We start from the raw sequence: 22,637 nt of genomic DNA, 5'->3' as shown, positions 1-22,637 counted from the left end.
CATCATTTTTTGTTAAATTTTGACGACAGTCTGAGTTGTATGTTAACCCACTGGCAGGTATATGATAAAATTCGATCTCGTAATCTCAAACGACTATCATATATCAGTTAGCACGTTGAAGTCCAGCCCAGAAGATCGTTAATTTTATAATGGAAAAATTCGAGGTTGGAACATCATGAATAGTCGAGTGATCATTTTATAACATTTAATAGCCGACAGACTCAACAAATCAGCTTCCTATAGCCGAGTGACCATTTTATAACTTTTAATAGTCAAGGGACTCGATAAAATAATATATTATAGTCATGAGCCCATTTGTGTAGTTTACCCTAATTTTTAATCACTTAATGAATTGTTTATTAGAGCTGATTGAAATGATTTGGCAGCTCAAAAATGGAGGCCACTAAAGAGGATGTTTTGGTGGCATGCTTTTGTGACCACCAACTTATTTTCCTCAAAACAATGCCCCCATCCTCTTCACATTCTTTTAACTCTTTTATAAAAAACCAAAAGTCTCCATAGTGGTTATATGCCTAAGCATACACCTTTATTGTCTATAATAAAATATAAAAAAAATGTTTTGGTGAATATTCTTAAAAATGTGAATTATTTTAATTTTGATTTAATTATACAAAAAAATATATAGGCATATGTATCCATATTTTTTGTTTTATATTTAAGAGTTTTAATGATAAGAGAGTATGTTTAAGTATAAATTCAATTATTAATGTGTTTCTACTTTGAAAGTTTGAAGAAAAGAAAATCTACTTCCAACAAAAAGGAAATCTATAGAGAAATCCAAAGTTCCAGCTTAGTATAAAAACCCAAAGTTGAATCGAAGGGGAAGGACAAGGCCGCAACGAGGACGACGATAACAACAACGACATAGTAAAACTGAGACCAAAGCTTTCTCTGCTCCTTCAACCATGAACGTCTCAGCAATCGGTGAGTCGAATCGGGTTGGGCTCGACGAGTCGTATCGACCTTTGCCTGCGCTTTACCTGGGTTTCCTTTCCATCTGGTTCTTCTCCGCTTGCTCTTGGACTTTCAACACTTACAAAAACCGCCACCTCCAGGTTATATCTTTTACTTTTTGATTGAATTTCATTGCTTTCTTTGTTAACTTTCAAGTTTAATGATTTTCTTATCCCATGATATGATGGATAATGAAAAGTTTAAAACTGCCCCAATCAAGCTGACAGCTTTACTCAAATTGTATTTCGTTTGTTTATGCTTTCTATAGATATAAAAAAAATTTGGGTTTAGTTATTGATCCAATTATATAAATACAGAATGAAAGAAAAAAACAGTCTCTAAGAATTTCAATTTCCTTTTTGAGTTATTTTCAATTTGGCCAATGAATTTTAAAGTTTTATCAATTGGTTTTGAACTTCGGATGTTCCTTCCAATCCCAAATATGTTGTTTTTATGTTCTCTAAGGTTAAGGCACATAGCTGTTTAATGGAAATTTTGTATCTTTCAATCCCCCTAACAAAATAATGACAAATTGTTCGATTTTCTTATGATTTTTTATCATTGTTTTAATTTTTGTTTTCTTATTGTTATACTGGAACAGATAAATAATTTACAATGGACTCTTGCTTCTGTACCATTGATTAAAGCCTTGCAACTCACTCTATCTTTCCTTTTCTGGTAAGTTTTGATTTTCCAGCAATACTAGCTTCTCTGTCTTTGAATCAAAAAGTTAGAAATCAGCTTATTGAGCATTTATAAGCAATTCATGTGATTTAGATTCTGCGATTAATACGCGAAGAACTTACGATTGGTAGCATTGACAGTTTCTTTAGTTAATTCAGTGTCACCCTTCTGCACTAATTTTCCTACTATTTGCAAACTTCTAGAATATCGGATCTCTCAAACATAAAAACACTTTCAATCTGTAAGGTTAGGGAAACTTTCCAGGTTACGTCCTAGGCATGAGGATGATTGTAGAGATCAAAGAGATGAAACAAATATATGATATAATGGAGGCAGTGGAAAGTCTCCGCAAGTTAATGGTGTTTGTTTAATCAACAATATCCGAACAATAAGGAAACCCTGCAGGAAAATTTTACCTGTTTAACTACATGTTGCATTTCATGGCTATCTAAAAGAAGTTAAAGTGGTGTTGCTTATTTCGACTGTTCTTTATTTTGTGGAATTTTTTCCCGGATTTCTAAGGGACCGTTCTTGCAGGTATTCATGCTTTTATCTTGAGCTATGCTCACTGTGGATGTCATTCGGGGTGTATATAACTGGAGTGCTCTTTCAGACAGTTTCATTCGTTTCCTTTTTGCTCATCTCTCATGGATACTGCATCACCTGCGAGCGCCTTTCCGTAACGGAGCGTCGAACTACTGCTGCACTCGGATGTGTATTTTACTTAACTCTTGTTGGCTACCGAGCTTCTGTACCTTATTTCACGGTGAGTTTCTTGATTTCATATTCGGTCAACTGTAACTTCGACTTTTTCATCCTTTTAAATAGTGTACTAATAAGATGTATTATTGCACTATTTTACAGGTTCTTTTAATGCTTAATTACATGATTTCTTTCTATGTAATTTTTCACCACATATCACAAAATCTGTTAGTGTTGCGGGAGCAATTGACCTTTATCGAGGATGAGGAGGTCCAACCAATGTTTGATGCTGTTTATATGAAGTACAGAATGTTCAAGTATGTTTTGTTGTTATTTAAATATTTTAACCACATACTGATTGCTTTTAGTGACAATAATCTCATAAGATAAGCTTCTTACGCAACCGGGCAGGAAATTTCAGGGTGCTATGCAAATACTTGCAGTGGCCGAAACTATGGTACGAATATGCCAACCTCACCTTCTCTGGATTTAACAGTTATATAAGTTCATGAGTGATATGATTGCTTGAGATTTTCATTTTCAGATATACATAAACATTGATGACTCCTCGGAGAATTACTGGCTTCGGTTATTGGTTCGAGAATGGGCTCAATTCTGCATCTTTATGTACATTGGGTGTGTATGAACTACTAAGTAGCTCATATATTTTGTTGATCCAAATTACCATAAACAATTCTTAATCTGTTGATTACACGTCAAGTCATTTCAATAAATTATTTAGCGGCTTTTACCTGATTGTCATGTGCAGGTGGACTTTTAGATCACAAGAATTGGCGCCACGTTTTTCTGTTATGCCAACTTTGAAATCTAAAGTGGATTTAATGGTCCCTCCGATCTATCGTATAGTAAGTTAATCCGCCATTTGAAAACTTATCTTTCTTTGATGGATAGCATTTAGTTTGCATGTTGATGGTGTGCTTTAAAACCTTATTTTGCATTTCGTTAATGATTGACTTGGCTTTTACATCACTTCATGCACCTTATCATGTTCCTCATTAACTATGCTTAAAAGACCAAGAAATAACACGTTTTTTTATCGGATAGTTTCCGTTGATATGTCCTTTGTGCCTGGAGGAACATCCATCTTGCAGTTGATATGTCTGCTCTTTACACCGATGCTTTAAGTAGCCGACTTAAGTTCACCGGAGTCGTATAAAGTTTCAGCTTCTGCTTTGCTTTTTGCATTCAGTTTCATTTGATTCTTTTACATCCTAGAAATGAGGACTTACATTGAAATGCCTCGTACTTGGAGTTGAAAATAGACATTCACGTCAGCCTTGTTTTACCCCGATCGATCATTTTGTTGTTAGAGACTGCATAGATGGGTAGTAATCCTAAGAACATCGATTAGCATTTATATTCTATTTCTGATGATATCAAGTCATGCTACTGCAGGAAATGGATGCAACGAGTTTTCAGGAGTTTCAAAGACATGAATGGCACATCGGTGTGGTAAGCTAATTGTATTCAACACACATTTCATTGTTGGTTGTAACTTAATGAATCGGTATTGATCATCTTTGAAGCTCATTAAATTCTCCACTGTGATATTCCATATCTAGCACCTCGTGTTTACCGGAATTCTTTTTTACTGCTGTAGCCAACTTCTGTACGAGACAAAAGCTCAAGAGATTCGGTTTTGGTAATAATTCAGCATCCGAATGCATATCGGCCAAGGACACTAGTTTCGTCGAGAAAACAGCCAGTATAGCTTCTCAAAAACTGCTGATTTTTTCCAGTGCAGGATCATGTATATCCAAAGAAAGCATAGATTAATAAAGCCCAATATGGTGAGGAGCAAAGTTTTATACCATAATTAACAGAGATTTTTCTTACCCAAAAAGAAGAGAAGAATCAAGTGTCAAAATTCATTGAAATGGGGGTAACAGAGTATATGCCACTTCCCATTAATGCATGTTGTATTAAAATATTCATATTAATTACAAATTGTACAGTCTTCTTTCCCATTTCAAGTTTCAATCTTCTTTATAGCGAGAATAATGGCAGAGGTGATAATGGGTAATGATTTGGGAGAATTAAAATCATGTGGTTTCGATATAAATTTAACTTTTTCTTAAAATGGTGTAGTTTTGACACTCATTTAGTGGGATCAGAACCTAAAGCATAATTCTTTTTTTTCCTTTAAAGCTAAATAAAAAGTGTGTTGCAGAATGCAACAACTCCATTACATTCCTTCATTGCCGCCTCTTAAATACTGAGGTCAATGCCTATTTCCTAAATTTTGCTTTATTAATTTTCACATCAAATAAAGAACAAATAATTGAACCTGAAAGCACAATAGATAAATTAAACAAAAGCGACGATGAACAAAACATACAGAGCACAAACATGCAAGAAAAACAGTAACAACAGCGTGCAAACTAACTGTAGAGTAAAATGTATAAATATTTTGAAATTATAGAAATGTAATAAAGATTGGTAGAACATGTGATGATTCATTGCTTTATCTTCGCTTGTCAATTTCCATCTCAAACATCTTTTCCCCTTCTTTTCATTGTTTTTTCACCCTACTATTAATTTTCTTAAACGTATTTTAAAAAACAAAATAAAAACAGACTCAGGAAACAACTGGAGATACAACAACTTTACGTATCCAATACAAGAAATTCATTAAAAAAACAAACTTCAAAAATCATAACGTCTAACTGCAACTGGACAACATTTTCACAATTTTCTGCCATCTCAAATACAAATATGCCTGAAAGTTTATATAGCCTATTCTAAAGGATGTCCCCCCAACTAATATATTGCATGCAATGCAAAGGTCGAATATGCATGTAACATCACTGCTCTGTTATTTGGAAAGAATATTTACCATCATTGTGTGCCCTGGAGATTCTAAGACGGTAGGTCCATTCAGGCACAATAACATTACATCGTCCTCTTTGGATCACGAGCAGCTGCAAGATGATCCTGAAAAATAGAAACCAAATACAAGATGATTCCACAAACAACTCACTTCACAACTGAACCATTTCTCATCCCGGTTTCACAATTTCAACAGCAAGTTATTACTTTTCTCCACATCTGACATCCAGCATAAACAGCAATACTTACTAAGTTCTCACTTTCATCCTTTGGACCACTATTTTAGCTGTCTAACTGCTATAAAGAGTTTGGCACGTAGAGGATTTTAATGGATAAGTACCTGGCCGTTTAATTAGGCTTGACAGCATAAAATAAATAAAATATAGAACAGGTCACAACACAAACAGCAGAAGTCGCTGGAAACAGAGACATGGTTGACCGGAAGCTAAATGTTTCACATCTTTACTTTTTTTTTATTAAGCTAAGATGATTATAAAGTAATATATGTTCTAAATACTCTCAACCATTTGACAATGAACGCTCAATCACCCTGTTGCAGTCATAGGTGCTCGAACCTATGACCTCTAGGAACAACAACGATTCCTTTAACTACTGAGATAAGTATCTTTACTTTATTTTATAGCAGTCAACGAGGCACTCCTATGAGCTTGGCATATCTAATAAAAGGTATTCAAGGGAAAGACCTCATAAATTTTGATAAAGTAACAATCCAATTACTTAAAAGAATATTGCTTATTATGTGAAGAGGAAATTGGTATGACACTACCTTAATTAGCATAGCTAGAACTTAAACTCACCGAAATAAAATCAAATGCTCTGGTATCCTCTTTCTTGGAACTGTTCATCATTGAACTAGGTGTTTGAGTTGGAAAATTAGACAGGAATATATCAGGCAGAGGTGATCCTACAGGTCCACTTGAAACATTATTGAAGCCAGCATTTTGAGTATTAAGATTACCAAAGTGTTGTAAGTTGGACATTGTTGCAAGCAATTGCTGCTGAGCAAAGAAATTCCCCGTAGCACCATAATTCATAGGCTGAGAAAAGGCTGGGTTCAACATTAATCCAGGAGGGATGGCATATGGCATAGTCCCTAAAGAAAACATTGTGTTTGAATCCATCCCAGCTGCTTGGGAACCTAGAAGACCACTCAAAGCATCATTAGAAGCGTGATGGCTAGAATGAGTGTTGATATCGGTAAATATATCTTCAGGGTGTGCCTCAGAAAAGGTTTCTTTCTGCTTCAAATTAGATGGATTCTCATTCATAGATAAGTCAGCCATCAAATCCTTAACATCAGTTTTTTGATTCGCTGGTTCAAATGGAGCATCAGAATTGGTCCCAAAGATATCAATTAGTTCAGATCTTTCATTTGGTGCTGCAGAATTAATACTCACAGTTGATTTGTCATCTACAGTCATCCCAGAGAAGAGATCATCCACATTTTCTCTACTCTCACCATTGGGAAATGAGACATCTGCAAAGGGATCATCATCATTTTTCTGTTCCATGGTGCCGAGACCAGTGTCTATAGCATCTCCAAATAAGTCATCAATAAGAGGCGCCGTTGTCCGTACTTCGGTATTTTGGTGATGTTGGGTTTTTGCGGAATTATCTAGTCCATTGTAATCATCAGAATCACCAGTGTCGATCAGGTCAGGCATTTGAACTGGTGTGATCTCAGTCTTCAAATACTTTTCTGAATAACTTGCCAAAGCATCAGGTTGTTCTCCATTCAAAAGGATCAACACCTGTTTAACAAGCATATCATGTGACATCAACCAAGTTCTATCTTAAAATATCTCAATTTGAAGGTTCAAACAAAAAGTAAATATCTCAAAAGGATCAATAGTGTCATCAAAACATTAAAGCATAACAAGGGAAATCATAAAATGGATCACAACATTTAAAGCAATAAACATGGAAGCACAACAATCATAAGAAGATCAGGACTATGGTCATTTACGCTGAAGGGAAATCAAAACAAGGGAGCCAAAATATAATCTGACATCAACCGAGAGTGTCTTAAAATATCTCAATCTTTAGGTTCAAACAAAAAGTAAATATAAAGCTGTCCTCAAACTATAATAATAAAGAGAAAACAACGGATTGTTCAATAAGAATGTTCTCTTAAATTCTCTATCCTAAATATCAGACTTAACATTATTATATATCACAAGTTTCCTGGAACTTTCCCCATTTAAAAGAACACCACCAGATCAACTTAGATTTGCATAAATACGTCATCAAAAAATGCAAGACTTTTATGAACTCCAACAGGATGGGAATTCAATTAGGCTTCCTGGCGTTAATCATGAAATTGTCCATATTGCTAAAAGCAAGTTCTTAATCATAAGTTGGTTCAATTTTCCTATATCTCCCATGGCACCAGTTTACTAAATTACAGCTTATTGTAGTTGCTTGGTTGGTAAACAAAAGAAAAGGAGAAAGAATCTAAAAGCATGCCACCAAGATCAGCACTCTGAGCTGACCTTAATCATAAACAAATATGATTTTCACCTTTCTGATTAAAAGTAAAACAGAGGGCTGACTAAGATATTTACCTTGTTGGCCTTTTCTCTGAGGGAAGTTTGGGGAGACTCGGAACATCTCAAAACAATATCTTTGTTCTCGGTAAAATAAGAAGCCACGATTAAGAAATGCTCATCTTCCTTTTTCCTCAAAATGGACTCCAGCACACATACAGCTTTCATGCGAACCTGGCCATCATTGTTGAAAGATACTAAAAACACAGATATATCATTTCTTTTTTTTTTCCCTTTTTTGAAAAGAAGTCAATATAAAATATAGAATTATCACCGATAGAAACATGGTCATGTAATCAGCACGGTGTGCTGTGTGCCTCCATGTACACCAAAGTAGTTAGAGCTAACCCAACCACCACCACCCAAAAAACAAACAAACAAAACAGTTGTGCCGCATTGATAATTCATTATATAGGGTGAAGAGATTTACCTGCCACATTGGAGATAGAAGCTTAGATTCAAGGGCATGACTTAAAGCCACAGCATCAAGCTTTGCAGCCTCCACAAGGAAAGCCTGAATTGCATCTCGAGTAGGTTGCAAACGCAGTCCACCAGATGTCACTATTGTTTCCAACAATCTCTCTTCACGAGTTTTAGTCTCTTTATATGAGTTGGATTCTCCAGTCGTTGTTTCTGCCTTTAATACTCTTGAATCTTGGCCCCACGGTCCACTAGCAGAACTCCCAGAAACCCTTTGTGTTTCTTTGTGCAATTGAACAGGTTCATACCTATCAGAAAGGTCAATTTCTCCGGTCAATGACCTTCGAAGTGTAGGGCTTTTGTAGTTTCCATTATCATTCTTTCCAAGAGACTGACCCTGAGTGAAACTACTAATTCCCTGCTTGATAGAAGCACTTCCAATGCCGACGACCTCACTTAGAAATGATTTTTTATCATCCGGTGGCATTTCAAAGTTTGTGTTCCCAAATCCTTGTATTCTTTTGTTAAGTTCATCTGCAGGAGAAGGCTTACTGGGATTATTGTCCTCTGCAAATATAGCAGAAATAGCTTCATGAGCTGTGTCCCGAACAGCCTTATTGAGAGCATCACCCTTCAAAGGATTCGGTTGCCCTCTGTAATGAAATAACTGACGCACAACTGCAGAGTTCCTCTGCATTTCTCTCCTAAACTCCACACCAGACCTTCCCACTAAATATTTTATCAGCCTCAAAGCCTGTAAAAATCCCACTAACAACTCAGTATTGATATGTTCCAATAATTCATTTATAGGATGTGATTTCTCCACCCTTTGAAGAATATTAGGCTCTTCTCATTGTTATTTGTGTTAATAGCTTTTGCTTTAGTTACATTTACATACAAACGCAAGTAATACTTTGATACTGATATTTAAATACATAAAACCTCAGTTAAAATTCTACGACCATTGTTACTTTCACTGCTTGACTAAATTGAGCTCAACTTCAAAATTTTGGATTCATAACTTTACCAGGAAAATTTCCCCAGCCAAAACGACAAATTGATTCAAATTGACTAGATTTAAGCAAATCGAAACGAAGTTCAGAAGGAATTGAAACGAAGTTACCTTTTGTTTGACGACGGGGCTTTTGTGATCGAGTCGTTTCAATATAAACCCGGAGACCTCTTTAACGATACTAACATGAGACGATCTCAAGAGCTCGCAGATCTCTTCTAACTTATAAACGGGTGTTACTTTGTCTTCATCCGAAGTAGCCCCATCGATCATCCGCGATCTCCAATAAGATTCCACCGCTCGTCTGCTCGAATCCATTTCGAAAGGAAAAAAAAAAAAAAAACCCAAATTCTTGGATTGAATTGGAAGGGATTAAGATGGATATATTTCCTGGATTGGTTGGAAGGGAAATCGGTGAATTTGAATGAATAGGGCTTTAATTAGGGCAAAGAAAGATTTTGGATTTCGGAAGCAAAGGCGGATGCCGCGGTGCTAGATAGAGACACAGACCTGTCAGGTTGTTAATTTTGGGCTTTTTGCCGAAATACCACCCGTACCACCAATAATTAGCTGTAAAACACCTTCACCTCTAATATTATTGATATAGCAATAAAGCGTAAATCGTCATCAATTATGCACATTAAATTATTGATACTCCATAATTACACGAGCTTAAAAGCTCGAATTTTAAACCCACCCTCTCTCCCCCTATAAATAAAAACTCTTCTGAATGCAAACATCACCAAACTAAATTTTTTGCTTATTCTCGCTTCTATAAATTCATTCTATCAAACTAAGTAGATTTTATTTTTTTATAAGGTAAAATTATTTTTATTATATTATATTTATTTTATATTTAATTATTTGAATAAATTTTATTTTACTAATTATTTTGTATAATTTTTTACGGTTGTAAAATTGGAAAGTGAGATAATACATCGAGATATTTTGCTGATACGATAACAATAAGAAATTATGTTATTTAAGTTATTGTGAAATTTTTTAAATTTATTTGGATTAGTTTATGTTTTAATTCATATATTATTTATTCATTTAGTCGTATTTTAGCTATTATTTTTACATATATAAGACTCTTAGTCTTTAAAACTCTCAAAATGACGCATATTTCAACTATTGTTTATTATGATAGAGAAATTTGGAAAGATGAAACTGGCGTCATCTTCGCATCAAATCATTCTGTCATAATATCCTTCAAGAGAAACATCACTCTTGAGGAATCGATAACTAAATTTTCAAAGAATATTCATGTTGGAAGTACTAGAAGATTGTCTTCACTTCAGTATAGATTTCCAACCGCAGTGTTTTCGTTAACTTATACAGTATTCGAACTCTCTGACGATGATGATGTTGCTATGATGGTTGATTCTCATAATCAATATTTAGACGCCAATACACAGTTGTATGCGATATTTATTGAAATACGTGTTATTTGTGATATGTCAATATGCTCCCACTATGGGCTGACTCAGCAAGCTGATCAAGTTGACAACCCAACTCAAGTAATGCGTAATGATTTTAACTCGTTAATGGGAAATCCACATCACGATACGATCCCATCAAGTTCAATGGGGAGATATTTATCAGCAACTTGTTACGATATGTACCGAGGTGAATCCACAAACAATCTGTATGGCAACATCTCTTCTAGTTCAAGGGAAAAACATTCATCTGCCATTTTCTTTGACCTGAATATGTAGATACCCTCGACGCAACAATCTGTGTAGTACCTATTTGACATGATGCCTTCAAGTTTAAGGGGGAAACATTCAACTGAGGGCTTTTTCAATCTCAATGTCGAGATTCCTTTAAGTTCAAGTGGAAGGTATTCAACTACCAGCTTATTCGATCTAAATGTCGACATCATGGAGGAACCCTCATCTCCACCAGAAGAACTTCTTTGTGAGCGAGGTGCGGATGGTGCTGAGACTGGACTATTCATTCAGCCAGAATCACCGTAGTTCAACATAGCAGATAATGATGATGTAGATGAAATTCCCACAAATACTATACACATCGAACCTCCAGCACACATGTATGAAGTTGACTATGGTACAATGTATGGGTCAAAACTTAAAGATATGCCCAATGTCGGTGACTACGGATTTAACTCGTCACTCAATGATGATGAGTTATATAAAGGAATAGAGTTTCATGCAAAAAAGAAGCGATGATGGCAATTAAGAATTACAACATTCGTAATTTTGTTCAGTCCAGAGTTGACCATTCCATCACCAAAAAGTATGTCTGTCATTGTGTCCAACGTGATAACGGATGTAACTGGGTGGTTCATGTATCGAAAAGAAAGAGGAAAAACAATATATGGGAAATAACAATATACAATGGTGCTCACACATGTTGTGTTGGAGGGATCAACAAGGATCATCCCAACTTAGACTCCGACATTATCTGCAAAGCCATCATGCACATGGTCAAAGCAAGCTCCCAAATAGCTATTGCAGTGCTGATTTCAGCTATACAATCGCAAAATATGTATATTGTCTCATACATGAAAGCATAGAAGGCAAAGCAAAATGCTATTAAAAAACTTCACAACGAGTGGGATGTATCTTACAACGAACTACCAAGTTGGTTTAGGGTAGTGCACAGATTGAATCATGGGATAATTTTCGACTTTGAAACTTGCCATGATACCATAATGATCGAGTGTTTCACGATCGATGCCAATTCTACTGGCTTTTTTGGACTTACCCACAGTGCATTAATGTTGCAAGCCCATGATCCAAATTGATAGGACATTCTTGTATGGAAAATACAAGCAAGTTTTACTACTGGTTGTTGTCCAATATGGTAATCGCAACATTCTTCCAGTTGATTTTGCCATTGTTGAAGGAGAAGATACAAATTCTTAGGTTTTTTCCTTATAAACTTACGCTTATATGTTGTCACAAGGGGAAAATTTTGTATCATTTCAGATCGCGAAGATGAGATCAAGAATAATGATGTGCACCAATTACTTGTGTGCATGGACATGCCAAAATGTTGTTTTTTTATTTCTAAATCATTTTCATTTCTTTTATGAAAAAGCTTAACTGTAAGTTTTATATTTGATGTTCAGGTTACGAACTATTACCTAAAACATTTGAGTCTATGCTTCAAGATTTGCGACGAAAGAACGAAGAATGATACAATTACATCAGCCTCATCAACAACAAAAAAATGTGGACAAATGCATATGGTAGTGGATATCGATATAGACACATGATGACCAACTTGGATGAGGCTATCAATTTGACCTTAAAGAGTGCACGCCATTAACCAATAATGAATTTAGTTAAAATGACGTATTTTCATTTAGGATGGCTTTTTGCCAGTCTCGGGGGACAAACTGAAACTTGGATGCAAAACGGTCATATCTATCACCCAAGATTATTTACATATCTACCAAAAAGGATTGTTGCATCAAATAGAATGTCTGTATCAATATTATTTAGAACCCGTGAATTACTTGTGCCACAGAGATGCCACGACCTCTTCAAAGGATTCAAGCTAACTCGTTCAGAGTTAATCTACTAGACAGATGGTGTGACTGTGGGTTTTTTCAATCTCTGAAGTATCCATGCTCTCATGTCATAAGAGCTTATTCTCATACTCTTCAAGACTATAACCATTTTGTGGATCTCATATATCGACTTCCAGAAGTGTTTAAGGTATATGAATTTAAGTTCTCCCTCATATGTAATGAGAAATACCCTAATGAGGTTCAGAATTGGCTTCAGATTGTACTAGATCTATCCTTATTGATGGAGCCCGATCGTCCAAAATCCACTCAAATACATTGTGATATGGATATCCGAGAGACATCTAGAGAAAATAAAATATGTGGTCATTTTAGAAATCTAGGACACATAAGAAAAAAATGTACACCTCTTTTGTCATCAAGTAACTGTTGATGTGGTGATGATGTAGTTGTTGTTTATGAAATCTAAGTTTCTATTATTTAATTTTCATTTACTTTTAGTTAATTTCAATTAAATAAAAACATTATATGTAATATCCTAAAATCAGGGTTAGTGACTAAAATAGAATTTTTGAAACTTTGGAGTATGATCTCAAAAGATTGTAAAATACAGGGACTTATTTGTAAATATTTTTGAGGGATTGTTGGTAATTATTAAATGAAGTAAAGGGTAAAATGGTCATTTGACAATAAAGATTTTTATTTTCCCTTATAAGATAAGGAAACCACGTGGGAAGAGGGAAAATGAAGTTCTAGAGTTCTCTTTATCTTTCTTTTTTCTCTCCATCGTGAACCAAGGTTGCAAAGGTAAGTCCTCTTGTTAGATAATTTCTTGTTGAATTCAAGGTTTGTCTGTGATCATTAGATTATAATTAAACTTAAAGAAAGCTTAAATCATCTTAAAAGATGGTGGAGTTAAAAGAGATTAAAGATTAATAGTTTCAAATGAAATCTTGGAATAGAGTTCATTACTCAGATTGAAAGATAAATTTGACTTATCATCAACTTATTGAAGAGACATGAAGTGATGGAATTGAATTTAGAAAATATTGAAAAATTGGTATAATTATTGATTTCCATATGGAGAAAGGAATTTTGAGATTTAAATGGTGATAAAGGAGTAGAAATGAGTTTAAGTATGTATATGAGAATTAATAATATGGTAAAAGATGAAATATGAAGTGTTTAAGTAGAATTGGAGAGATTTTCGTGCTAAAATGACATTTCTGGGCTATGTGCACATTCAATGTGTACCGATGCATCAAGGGTATTTCCAGAAATTGTTCAGTGTGTATCGATGTACAGAAAGTGCATCGATGCACCCATTAAAAATGGAAACATCGAATGCAATTAGTGCATCTATGCACCCCCTTAAAATTAAAACATCGAATGTGACCTGTGTATCGATGCATGGGTAGTGTATCGATGCACATGTTAAAGAATGCATCGATACACTGTAGAATGTAGTGTATCGATGCACTTCAAGGGTAAAATAGAATTATACATTTCTTTTGGTCTCAAAAATGATAGATTAGAATACATCAATTGGATATTAATATGTATCAATGTATGATTATATAGATATCGAGCACGAACAAGTTCCGGAACGATTATCAAGTTAAGATTCGATCGAAAGAAAAGAAATCATAAAAGTGGATTAGAACTTAGTGAGGCCCAGGTGAGTGCATATTAGTTAGTCTATGGTGCTAAATGGAAACAAGACTTGCGACAAGTCTATTTCCTATATTATAATGCATGAATATATGATTATACGTATATGAATAACATGAGTTGTATGTATGCATGGTTATATGTGTTAACATGATTTTGAATGTAATGATATGAGAAGTATGTGCTATGTGACTGCATGAGAAAGATATGAGCCATATGACATGATATATGTGAACGTGAGAAAACAAGGTATAAGATATGAGCTATGTGATACTATGAGAATATGAAAAGAAGCTATGTGACTATATGTATATGTGAAAGAATCTATGAGCTTATATGACATGTAATATGAAAGCGTATATGTAAAATGATATAAGTGAAAATGTCCATGTTATATGATACGAGAGCTATAGGTATAGTTGGCATGCCAAGAGTCAGGATCTACGCAGTCTTTCGGGACATACAGTGATCCTTCGGGATATTTCATAGTGGTCATTCGGGATAAATTTCATAGCCCCTAGTAGGACCCCATACGAGCTGTGGTAACAGTATAGTGCACAACCTTAATAGACTCACATATCTACAGTTCTCACATATGTACATGGGTTAATAAAGAGATAATAGAAATAAATTTGATATGATTGTTATGTAATTGTGTGTTTGAATATGAGTGTAATGGTCGTATGTGTTGCATATGTTATTATCTATGTTAAAAATATGTTAGTTTGATATGTTGGAATATATGAGATTATAATGAACTTTTATGATATGTTTCAAGTAATTACATGAGAAATGTTATGAATTCCATAAGTATAGGTATATGTAATAAAATGATGGATTATAGGATTATATGAATAGAATGGTTATGATTGTATAGTGGGAATACACTTTGTAGATGAACTAGTATAATAGAATTATACTTGGAAATGAGAATTTAGATAAATTAATGGAGATAAATAATTAGTACATCAAATAGGGAATATATATATATAAATATGTTGTATAGAAAATTCCATATGTTTCAATGAAATGATGATTTAAAACTGATTCAATTCTTAAGTGATATAAAACATATTACAGAGATCTAGGAAATGAAATCATATGAGAACATTATAGAAATTAAAATTATAATAGGTTATGATAATATGTTTATGTGACAAATTGTGAAAAAAATGAACTAATAGAATATAAAGAATTAGTACACAAAGATATGATATAGATTAAGTAGCAAGAGTCTATGAGTATATGATAAATAAAAGTAAATGGAAATAAGAAATAAGATAGATGACTATAGTGTAGATATTATATGACTAAGAATTATGAAAAAGGGAATGAGTTAAATGATAACAAGTGAATGTGTTATAAGCTGAGTAAAGAAAAATAAATGATTATATGAACATGAAACAGTACACAATATTATATGATACGATGATATAATTGTATGTACATATTTGTTACATGAATGTGTATATGAGATTTTATGATTTGATTGTATAAATTATGCATTAATTGTTAAGAGTTATAGTTACCTTATATGTTTTATATGCCTCAATAAGTCATCGACTTAGCGTGTGAGTGTTTCACACGTAGGTTTCAAGAAGCAAATAGAGAAGCGAAGCAGCGATAGTCAAGGCAAGACAGGTCAGCCTCTCATTTCCTATGATCAGATCAGAAAAAGAGTTTAGAATTATTTGTATTTGATTATTGGAAATAGTTGGCACGTAATTAATGTTTTGAATTATATACGCTCTGATTAGTTTTGAAGATATTTTTATTTTAATGATATGAATTATGAACTTATATTGAATAAAAGTGAATTTTTTTTATATTGGTATACAAATATAAGTTTTGAAAAGTCAATGTGACACCTTAGACTCGGATCCGGGTCGGACACGAGTTGGGGGTGTTACATTACAAATTAAATATAAGAAAACGATACAACTCAAACAATAAAAAACAACTAAATAATAAAAACAATTCGAACAATTAAATAATAAAAACATTAACAAACCAAAAAAATAAAAAGTTCATAATTAAATAAAAACTTTACAATTGTTGGTAAACAAACAAAATTAAATAAAAACATGACGAACTAAACAACTCTATCGATGCCTGTGTCTTGAATGTGTTTCACAGGGCGGTGGTTGACTGTATCGATGAGGATTTCTTCGTATAACTTGTTCTTTCTCCTCACTCTCATCATCATCATCATCATCATCATTATCATTATGAAAGATATATTTTGTTGATGAGGGACGAATGACAATATAACTCCTCCATAGAATAAGAAGCATAGAGGTGCTTGACTGACTATCCCACCACTCACAGAAAACTACGAAAACACCGACATCAATGATTGAAAAAACTACACCGTAGGTGTCTGTGTATGTGTTGAACCTTCACCCGCCAAACAACCAGTATACGATTCTCAAGTTGGATTTGTAAACATAGAAGTATAATATTCGCCATGAGGGGTCATAAAACTTTGCGTCAGTGGTGCCATTTGGTATGGAAGCGGTGGCGTCTGACTTGCTTGTAGTGGCATATAAAATGGTTGTGGTGTTATCTTATACGGTTGCAATGCCAAATGAAATGGTTGCGGAATGTACACCAGTGTAAATGGTGACTGATGTGATGGTTCTGGTGCTACAGTTGAGGACGAACCGAAAACATCTGCTTTTTGTCCACGAGTCTAGGGACTATGCTACTGTAACGGTGGACATCTTTGTCAACACCAATGAATGTTCTTGCCTCATGTTTCATCGAAAAGTAAGAACGGTTTCCCGTTCATATTGAACCACTCATAATAATCACATAAATAGGCTCCGTACGGTGAATATACCCACGTCGATCCTCTCATAACATTACCCACTCAATGTGCTTCAGTAGCCAGTCGACTTCTTTTTTGCCCCGTCTATCGATGATATGCATATAATCGAGATTCTTAGGTGCTTTCGAAATAGATTGTACAAAACCAAATTGGAGGAGCACGCTATCAGCAAGATGTCACTCGACAATAACATAACATATCAGAGGGACCATCACCATCCAAACATCTAATGGGCCTCTCAAGTGATGCGTGATGTAAATCCTCATTTCTTCAGTACAATAAGGATCTCATTGAAACTAAAATAAATATATATAATTCTTATGAAAATAATATTCTAATTATATAACGATAATTAAAAATAGATAATAATATTTAAATACATACCTTTGTACCAGCCTTCTGATCAATGAGTAGCCTAATTTCTTCTAATTCATCAGGTAAATCTCGATGATCTTTTCTTGCACTTGACCACTTATTCAATGAAATAATTTTCATTATATACTCAACAAAATTATTTATATATGAAATTGGTATTGAAATTGCCTCAATAATAGTAGAAAGACCAACGGGTTTTTCACCACCGGACATAAAAATGACATGTGATACCATGCTCAATACTGGAGAAGAAGGAGATATCCGCCAATAGTATTTTTTAGATAGTCAGTAGCTCGACACGTTTCCCTTATACAGAAATGCCAAAACTGTCAAACCCCAACTAAGTGTGCCAGCATGATGAAAATCTACGATATGATACAACCACATACAATGAACTTGGTTGCACGATTTGTCGGCCATCGGGATCCCTACTATGAACTGTAATATGCAAGTCTGTTCATACATTTTAACCTACTCCTCGGAGGCGTCGCGACTCAAATGTTTAAAAGTTGTATCCAACCAATTTAACGGTATTCTAGCACCATTGAAATTAGGCATGACACCTCCAAGATACTCCTCGCATAAGGAATACCAGTCACATTCTGCCGCCCCAAAAATCACGTCCCCATCTACTGAAAGCCCCAAATGTATGAAAACATCCTCCAGCGTAATTGTAAACTCTTTACATGGAAGATGGAATGTGTGTGTCTCTGGTGTTCACCTCTCAACCAAGGTAGAAATAAGGTTAGCTTCAAGGTTGTAGTGCCCTTCATATTTTGCTACGTAATTGAATCTAACCTCAACTAAATACGACCATACATGAGTAGGTATCTCTAACTTAAGGTTACAAATGAATAGATCTAATATATGATTTTTCTCCTAATTTAATAAATTTATACAAATTAAAATATAAATTAATACTAAAAAAATAAATAAATAAAATATTCACAATAATTAAAATTACAACATAATTTAAAATTATTACCTTATCAGCAAAATTCCTCAAGATATGATTCACATCTAAGCGTAGCAAACCACCTTCCATTTTATAAATGCAAAAAGTAATAAAAAATTAGTATAATAAAACTGAATAAAATAATAAATTATTGATTAATTATAATACAATAAAAATATTTTACCTTATTAATAGAAAGATTGATGCTCGAAAGAATGAGAGAATTTGAGATTTTAGTGTGGTTTGGAGGTTGGGTTTGGAGGTTGTGTTTGGGTGTTGTATTTATAGGAAGAGGGGAGGGGGAGACGAGCTTCCATAAATGTGGGAGGCAGACGGTTCGGGTATTGAAGGAAAGGCACAGATCATGATTTATGCCTTTCGTACGTGTCAAAAACCCCTCGAATGCACAGATTATCATCCGCGTTTTTCCTTACGTGACGTCAGCTAGGGGTGTGCATTATCCAATATCGGATATTATCTTATCCAAATTTCTGGATATCCAAAAATTTCGGATACCTAAAATAATAATCCATATCATAATAGAAAAAATCGAATATCCAAAATTTCAGAACATATATACAAATATCCAGATCCGAATCTGATTTTTTAAAAAAAAATTCAAAAAAAATCAAAAAAATCAAAATATTCATATTTACTTGATATCCTACAAGCATCATCGTCCGCTAGAAGTAGGAGGAACAGTTTGGGGGATTTCAAATCGGTGTCATCTTGCAATAGATGCAAGTCGGCTGTCATAACATCTGAATCCGAAAATGTGGTTAGGACCGTCAAGAATTCGAATACGGTTGTGCCACTATCAGATTCTCATTCATCTGTTCAATCACAGCCAAGGAACTGATGGATGATTTTACGGTTATTCCCTCAGTTAAAGAAGAAAGAGAAGAATGAGAATTCACCGAACCAAACAGAATCCGAGGAGATTGCGCAAGTACTAAAGGACTCCGGCATGTTGTCGATCAAAGCGTTGAAGAAAGAGTTGATAAAAGCACATGCGAATCGAGATATGGCCCTAATGGAAGTTGCCGAGATGAGAAACTCACTAGGAGAGCTCAAGCAGAAGCTGGAGCATTTAGAAAGCTATTGTGAAGATCTCATGAAGGCCTTGAGGCAAGCAACGCAAACAAATGATTCTCGGATCAATGAAAAGCTAGGAGATTGTCCTAGGAAGGGGAAAGCCATTGATGTTAATGAACAAAGCTTGATGCCTGTCAGCGATGAGGTAATGGCAGAGGGTTTCTTGCAGATTGTATCGGAAGCAAGATTATCGGGTTTTCGGATAATCCGAACATGATTTTTTATCGATATGTATCCGATCCGATAATCCAGAAAAAATTTTGGATACCCGATCCGAACTATCCAAAATTGATAAATAGATCGGATATCCGAATTTTTTGATCGGATCAACGGATCGGTTCGGTCGGATAGGATCGGATCGGATTTTTTTGTACACTCCTAGCGTCAGCTCGAACCAAACCCCTCGAAGACGCAGATGACGATATGTGCTTTATTACTACCGTGTCATAAACTGTGCTATATCGATAATGGGTGTTTGATAGGTAATTATTGGAGGTACGGTTATATTTCAATAAAAACACCTTAATTTTGTCTTTGTTTTCCTTTTTTTTCCCTTTTTTTTGGGACAGGCTGAATCTAACTCTTGATATTTCAGATGTAATATTAATACATTTTGGTTAGGTTGTTATTTTGTTAAATCAATTATAAAAACTTATAATATAGTTTAATATTTAAATATTTTTTATTTTATTAATCTCAATTATATATATTTAAAAATCGAATGATTGCACGAATTGATTAACCTCAGTGATAAAATAATTGTATATATTTTTTGATGTTCCGAGTTCGAGTACCAAGAATATCAATAATGTGGGCGTTCAATATCAAATGATTTAGAATTATCTTTGAATAGATATTGTCTTTTACTTATCTTAGATTAATAAAAAATTGAATAATTGGTAAGCGACGACACCAATCATGGTGTTAATCGTTGTTACTGGTATTTTTTTTTCTATATCACATTTTTATTTTTATTCTTTAAGTTTTTAGTAACCGTCTTTGTGACATGTTTTTCTCTATCTATTATGACATATTTTTATATGTCTTTTAACACGTTTGATTATTGTTTTCATTTATCTTTTTTCAAGGTTAGAATTGATATCGTATCGACTGATCAAGATACGCTTATTTGTTATCATACTGATCTTCTAAGTTTTTAGATCATTGAATTGAATTTTGATACACAATTTACATTCGTGGATAATTTTCTAACCTTGCTCGACATTAATTTGTGATATATCAATGGTTTTGGTAGTTTAATCATCTTTTATGATTTACGCTAATCATAAAGAAATCACTTTTATGCCTTATCATAATAAGTCCAATTATTTTTCTTTGATATACTATCATAGTTACTGCTAATGTCATGTTTTGTATATTAATACTACACTCTATAAGGTGGAACCAACATAAGCTACTCTATCTCTCTTCGTCCAATACACAATATTTATAGCCCATTATATAACTAGACCTAACAACCAATCGAATAGCAATTGACCCAAACCACCCATCAGTTAATTCTAAATTTAGTTGGCCCAAAACCAACTTTGACCGACTTTAGTTTTTAAAAAAAATCATTTAAAAATATCGATTAAATTTGATTTGACGGAAATCATTATCACCCTTTTATATATATGAGAATTTGAAATCAAATATATAATATCCTGATCATCATCAGTTCACTATGTTTTTGTTTAATTTCGATATTTTCTTTTGTGGTTGAGAGATATGTGCACCATTTGGTCCAATAACTGCACAAGAGTAGGACCATAAACAACTACAATATAGCAGACCAAAAAAAGATGCTTCAAATCATCAACAGCAAGCTTTTCAAACAATGACAAAAAAGAAAATAGAAACGAAAGCTAAAAAAAAGTAAGAACGGCAACAATGGCCGTTCCTTCCTTTTATTACAACATCCAATGGATTCAAAGATCAAACCAAATTAAACTCGTCGCTTAGATTGAACTTAAAAGTCATTGGACAACGGTTCATGTTCGGAGTTCATGAACACATTTCCATAGATGAGTCCGGCCAAGCCGCCACCGACAAGTGGTCCGACCCAGTAGATCCAGATGCCGCTGAAGTCGCCACTAGCCACTGCCGGTCCGAAGGAGCGAGCCGGGTTCATGGACCCACCCGAGAATGGACCGGCAGCCAGGATGTTGGCTCCAACAATGAAGCCAATGGCAATGGGTGCAATGGTGCCTAGTGAACCCTTCTTTGGGTCCGCTGCAGTTGCATACACTGTGTACACTAATGCAAATGTGATGATGATCTCCATCACCACTCCTTGAATCGCTCCGACTCCGGCTCCGACACCGTGGGTGGGAATCGCCTGCAAGAAAAAACCAATGTACCCAAAACATCAGCCTATGTTACTCGGGTTCGAGTATGTATTCGATTTTGAAATGACAATGTTGTTGTCACTATTGCTATTTAGGCTTACCAAGCCACCAGTGACTGCCTTGAGCAAGAAGCAAGCAACAATGGATCCAAGGAGTTGGGCAATCCAGTAAAAGATGCCGGTGAGGATGGTGATTTGGCCACCGAGAGCCAAACCGAACGTGACAGCGGGGTTGACATGGCCACCGGAGATGTTGGCACCAATGGCAACTGCAACGAAGAGAGCGAATCCATGGCAAACAGCAATGGCGACTAGACCATCAGGATCTAGGGCTGCATCTGCTGTCACCTTGTCTGCACCAAAACAAAGAAAGCATTTCAACAAAAGCAAACAACAAAACTATGTTTAGTTGGTGTAATTGTGTGGGAGGGAGGGTTCTAACTGTAAGCAATGGCGGAGCCAACGCCGGCGAAAACGAAGACCAAAGTCGAGATGAACTCGGCAAGATAGGCCTTTATAGAGACTAAACTGAAGGAATCATCGAAACGACCGAAGGCGATTCCAGCCATGTTTGAATGAAAAAAGGGGAACTAATACTATAGGCTCTTTCTAGAGGAGGAGGATACAGAAATAAAATAGCTCAACTTCATACAAC

The 22,637-nt window shown here is 34.8% G+C and overlaps 3 protein-coding genes across 6 annotated transcripts; 1 reads left to right on the top strand and 2 right to left on the bottom strand.

The window, feature by feature from the left end:
* Positions 1 to 844: 844 nt before the first annotated feature.
* On the top strand, positions 845 to 4,276 carry LOC120195878. Of its 3 annotated transcripts, none has more exons than XM_039197814.1 (9): positions 852 to 1,076; positions 1,577 to 1,653; positions 2,197 to 2,425; positions 2,524 to 2,678; positions 2,773 to 2,818; positions 2,906 to 2,997; positions 3,131 to 3,227; positions 3,778 to 3,834; positions 3,983 to 4,276. In XM_039197814.1, exons 1-9 carry the CDS (start codon positions 927 to 929, stop codon positions 4,091 to 4,093), a joined length of 1,014 nt encoding a protein of 337 aa, XP_039053745.1. In that variant the 5' UTR covers positions 852 to 926; the 3' UTR covers positions 4,094 to 4,276. The 3 variants fall into 3 exon arrangements, with proteins under 3 accessions (XP_039053747.1, XP_039053745.1, XP_039053746.1); XM_039197815.1 differs by lacking the exon at positions 852 to 1,076 and adding an exon at positions 1,298 to 1,382 and having other exon boundaries at positions 1,511 to 1,653; positions 3,983 to 4,274; XM_039197816.1 differs by lacking the exons at positions 3,778 to 3,834; positions 3,983 to 4,276 and adding an exon at positions 3,325 to 3,428 and having other exon boundaries at positions 845 to 1,076; positions 3,131 to 3,266.
* Positions 4,277 to 4,889: 613 nt separating this feature from the next.
* Positions 4,890 to 9,640, bottom strand: LOC120195877 (protein MODIFIED TRANSPORT TO THE VACUOLE 1-like). 2 transcript variants are annotated; one of them, XM_039197813.1, is made up of 6 exons: positions 9,322 to 9,640; positions 8,209 to 8,952; positions 7,797 to 7,952; positions 6,030 to 6,983; positions 5,261 to 5,316; positions 4,890 to 5,225 (listed from the first exon to the last, which is right to left on the bottom strand). In XM_039197813.1, the coding sequence occupies exons 1-5, from the start codon at positions 9,526 to 9,528 to the stop codon at positions 5,275 to 5,277; spliced, it is 2,103 nt and encodes a 700-aa protein (XP_039053744.1). In that variant the 5' UTR covers positions 9,529 to 9,640; the 3' UTR covers positions 4,890 to 5,225; positions 5,261 to 5,274. The 2 variants fall into 2 exon arrangements, with proteins under 2 accessions (XP_039053744.1, XP_039053743.1); XM_039197812.1 differs by having other exon boundaries at positions 4,894 to 5,316; positions 9,322 to 9,637.
* Positions 9,641 to 21,501: 11,861 nt separating this feature from the next.
* LOC120195788 (aquaporin TIP2-1) lies at positions 21,502 to 22,637 on the bottom strand. Its single transcript, XM_039197709.1, has 3 exons — positions 22,425 to 22,637; positions 22,085 to 22,335; positions 21,502 to 21,973 (listed from the first exon to the last, which is right to left on the bottom strand). Exons 1-3 carry the CDS (start codon positions 22,549 to 22,551, stop codon positions 21,605 to 21,607), a joined length of 747 nt encoding a protein of 248 aa, XP_039053640.1. The 5' UTR covers positions 22,552 to 22,637; the 3' UTR covers positions 21,502 to 21,604.

This window comes from Hibiscus syriacus, unplaced genomic scaffold (genome assembly GCF_006381635.1).
Source record: "Hibiscus syriacus cultivar Baekdansim isolate YM2019G1 unplaced genomic scaffold, ASM638163v2 tig00117021_pilon, whole genome shotgun sequence".
NCBI classification, from domain to species: domain Eukaryota; kingdom Viridiplantae; phylum Streptophyta; class Magnoliopsida; order Malvales; family Malvaceae; genus Hibiscus; species Hibiscus syriacus.
The sequence above is the reverse complement of the archived record's forward strand: the minus strand, read 5'-3'. Positions and strand labels throughout refer to the sequence as shown.

Coding starts and splice junctions, on each gene's coding strand:
- LOC120195878 (XM_039197814.1), top strand. CDS start 927: ATGAACGTCTCAGCAATCGGTGAGTCGAATCGGGTTGGGCTCGACGAG. Junction 1,077..1,576: donor ACAAAAACCGCCACCTCCAG/GTTATATCTTTT, acceptor ATACTGGAACAG/ATAAATAATTTACAATGGAC. Junction 2,426..2,523: donor CTTCTGTACCTTATTTCACG/GTGAGTTTCTTG, acceptor ACTATTTTACAG/GTTCTTTTAATGCTTAATTA.
- LOC120195877 (XM_039197813.1), bottom strand. CDS start 9,528: ATGGATTCGAGCAGACGAGCGGTGGAATCTTATTGGAGATCGCGGATG. Junction 8,953..9,321: donor GCCCCGTCGTCAAACAAAAG/GTAACTTCGTTT, acceptor GGATTTTTACAG/GCTTTGAGGCTGATAAAATA. Junction 6,984..7,796: donor TCAGAGAAAAGGCCAACAAG/GTAAATATCTTA, acceptor CTTGTTAAACAG/GTGTTGATCCTTTTGAATGG.
- LOC120195788 (XM_039197709.1), bottom strand. CDS start 22,551: ATGGCTGGAATCGCCTTCGGTCGTTTCGATGATTCCTTCAGTTTAGTC. Junction 22,336..22,424: donor TGGCTCCGCCATTGCTTACA/GTTAGAACCCTC, acceptor GTTTTGGTGCAG/ACAAGGTGACAGCAGATGCA. Junction 21,974..22,084: donor AGGCAGTCACTGGTGGCTTG/GTAAGCCTAAAT, acceptor TTTTTCTTGCAG/GCGATTCCCACCCACGGTGT.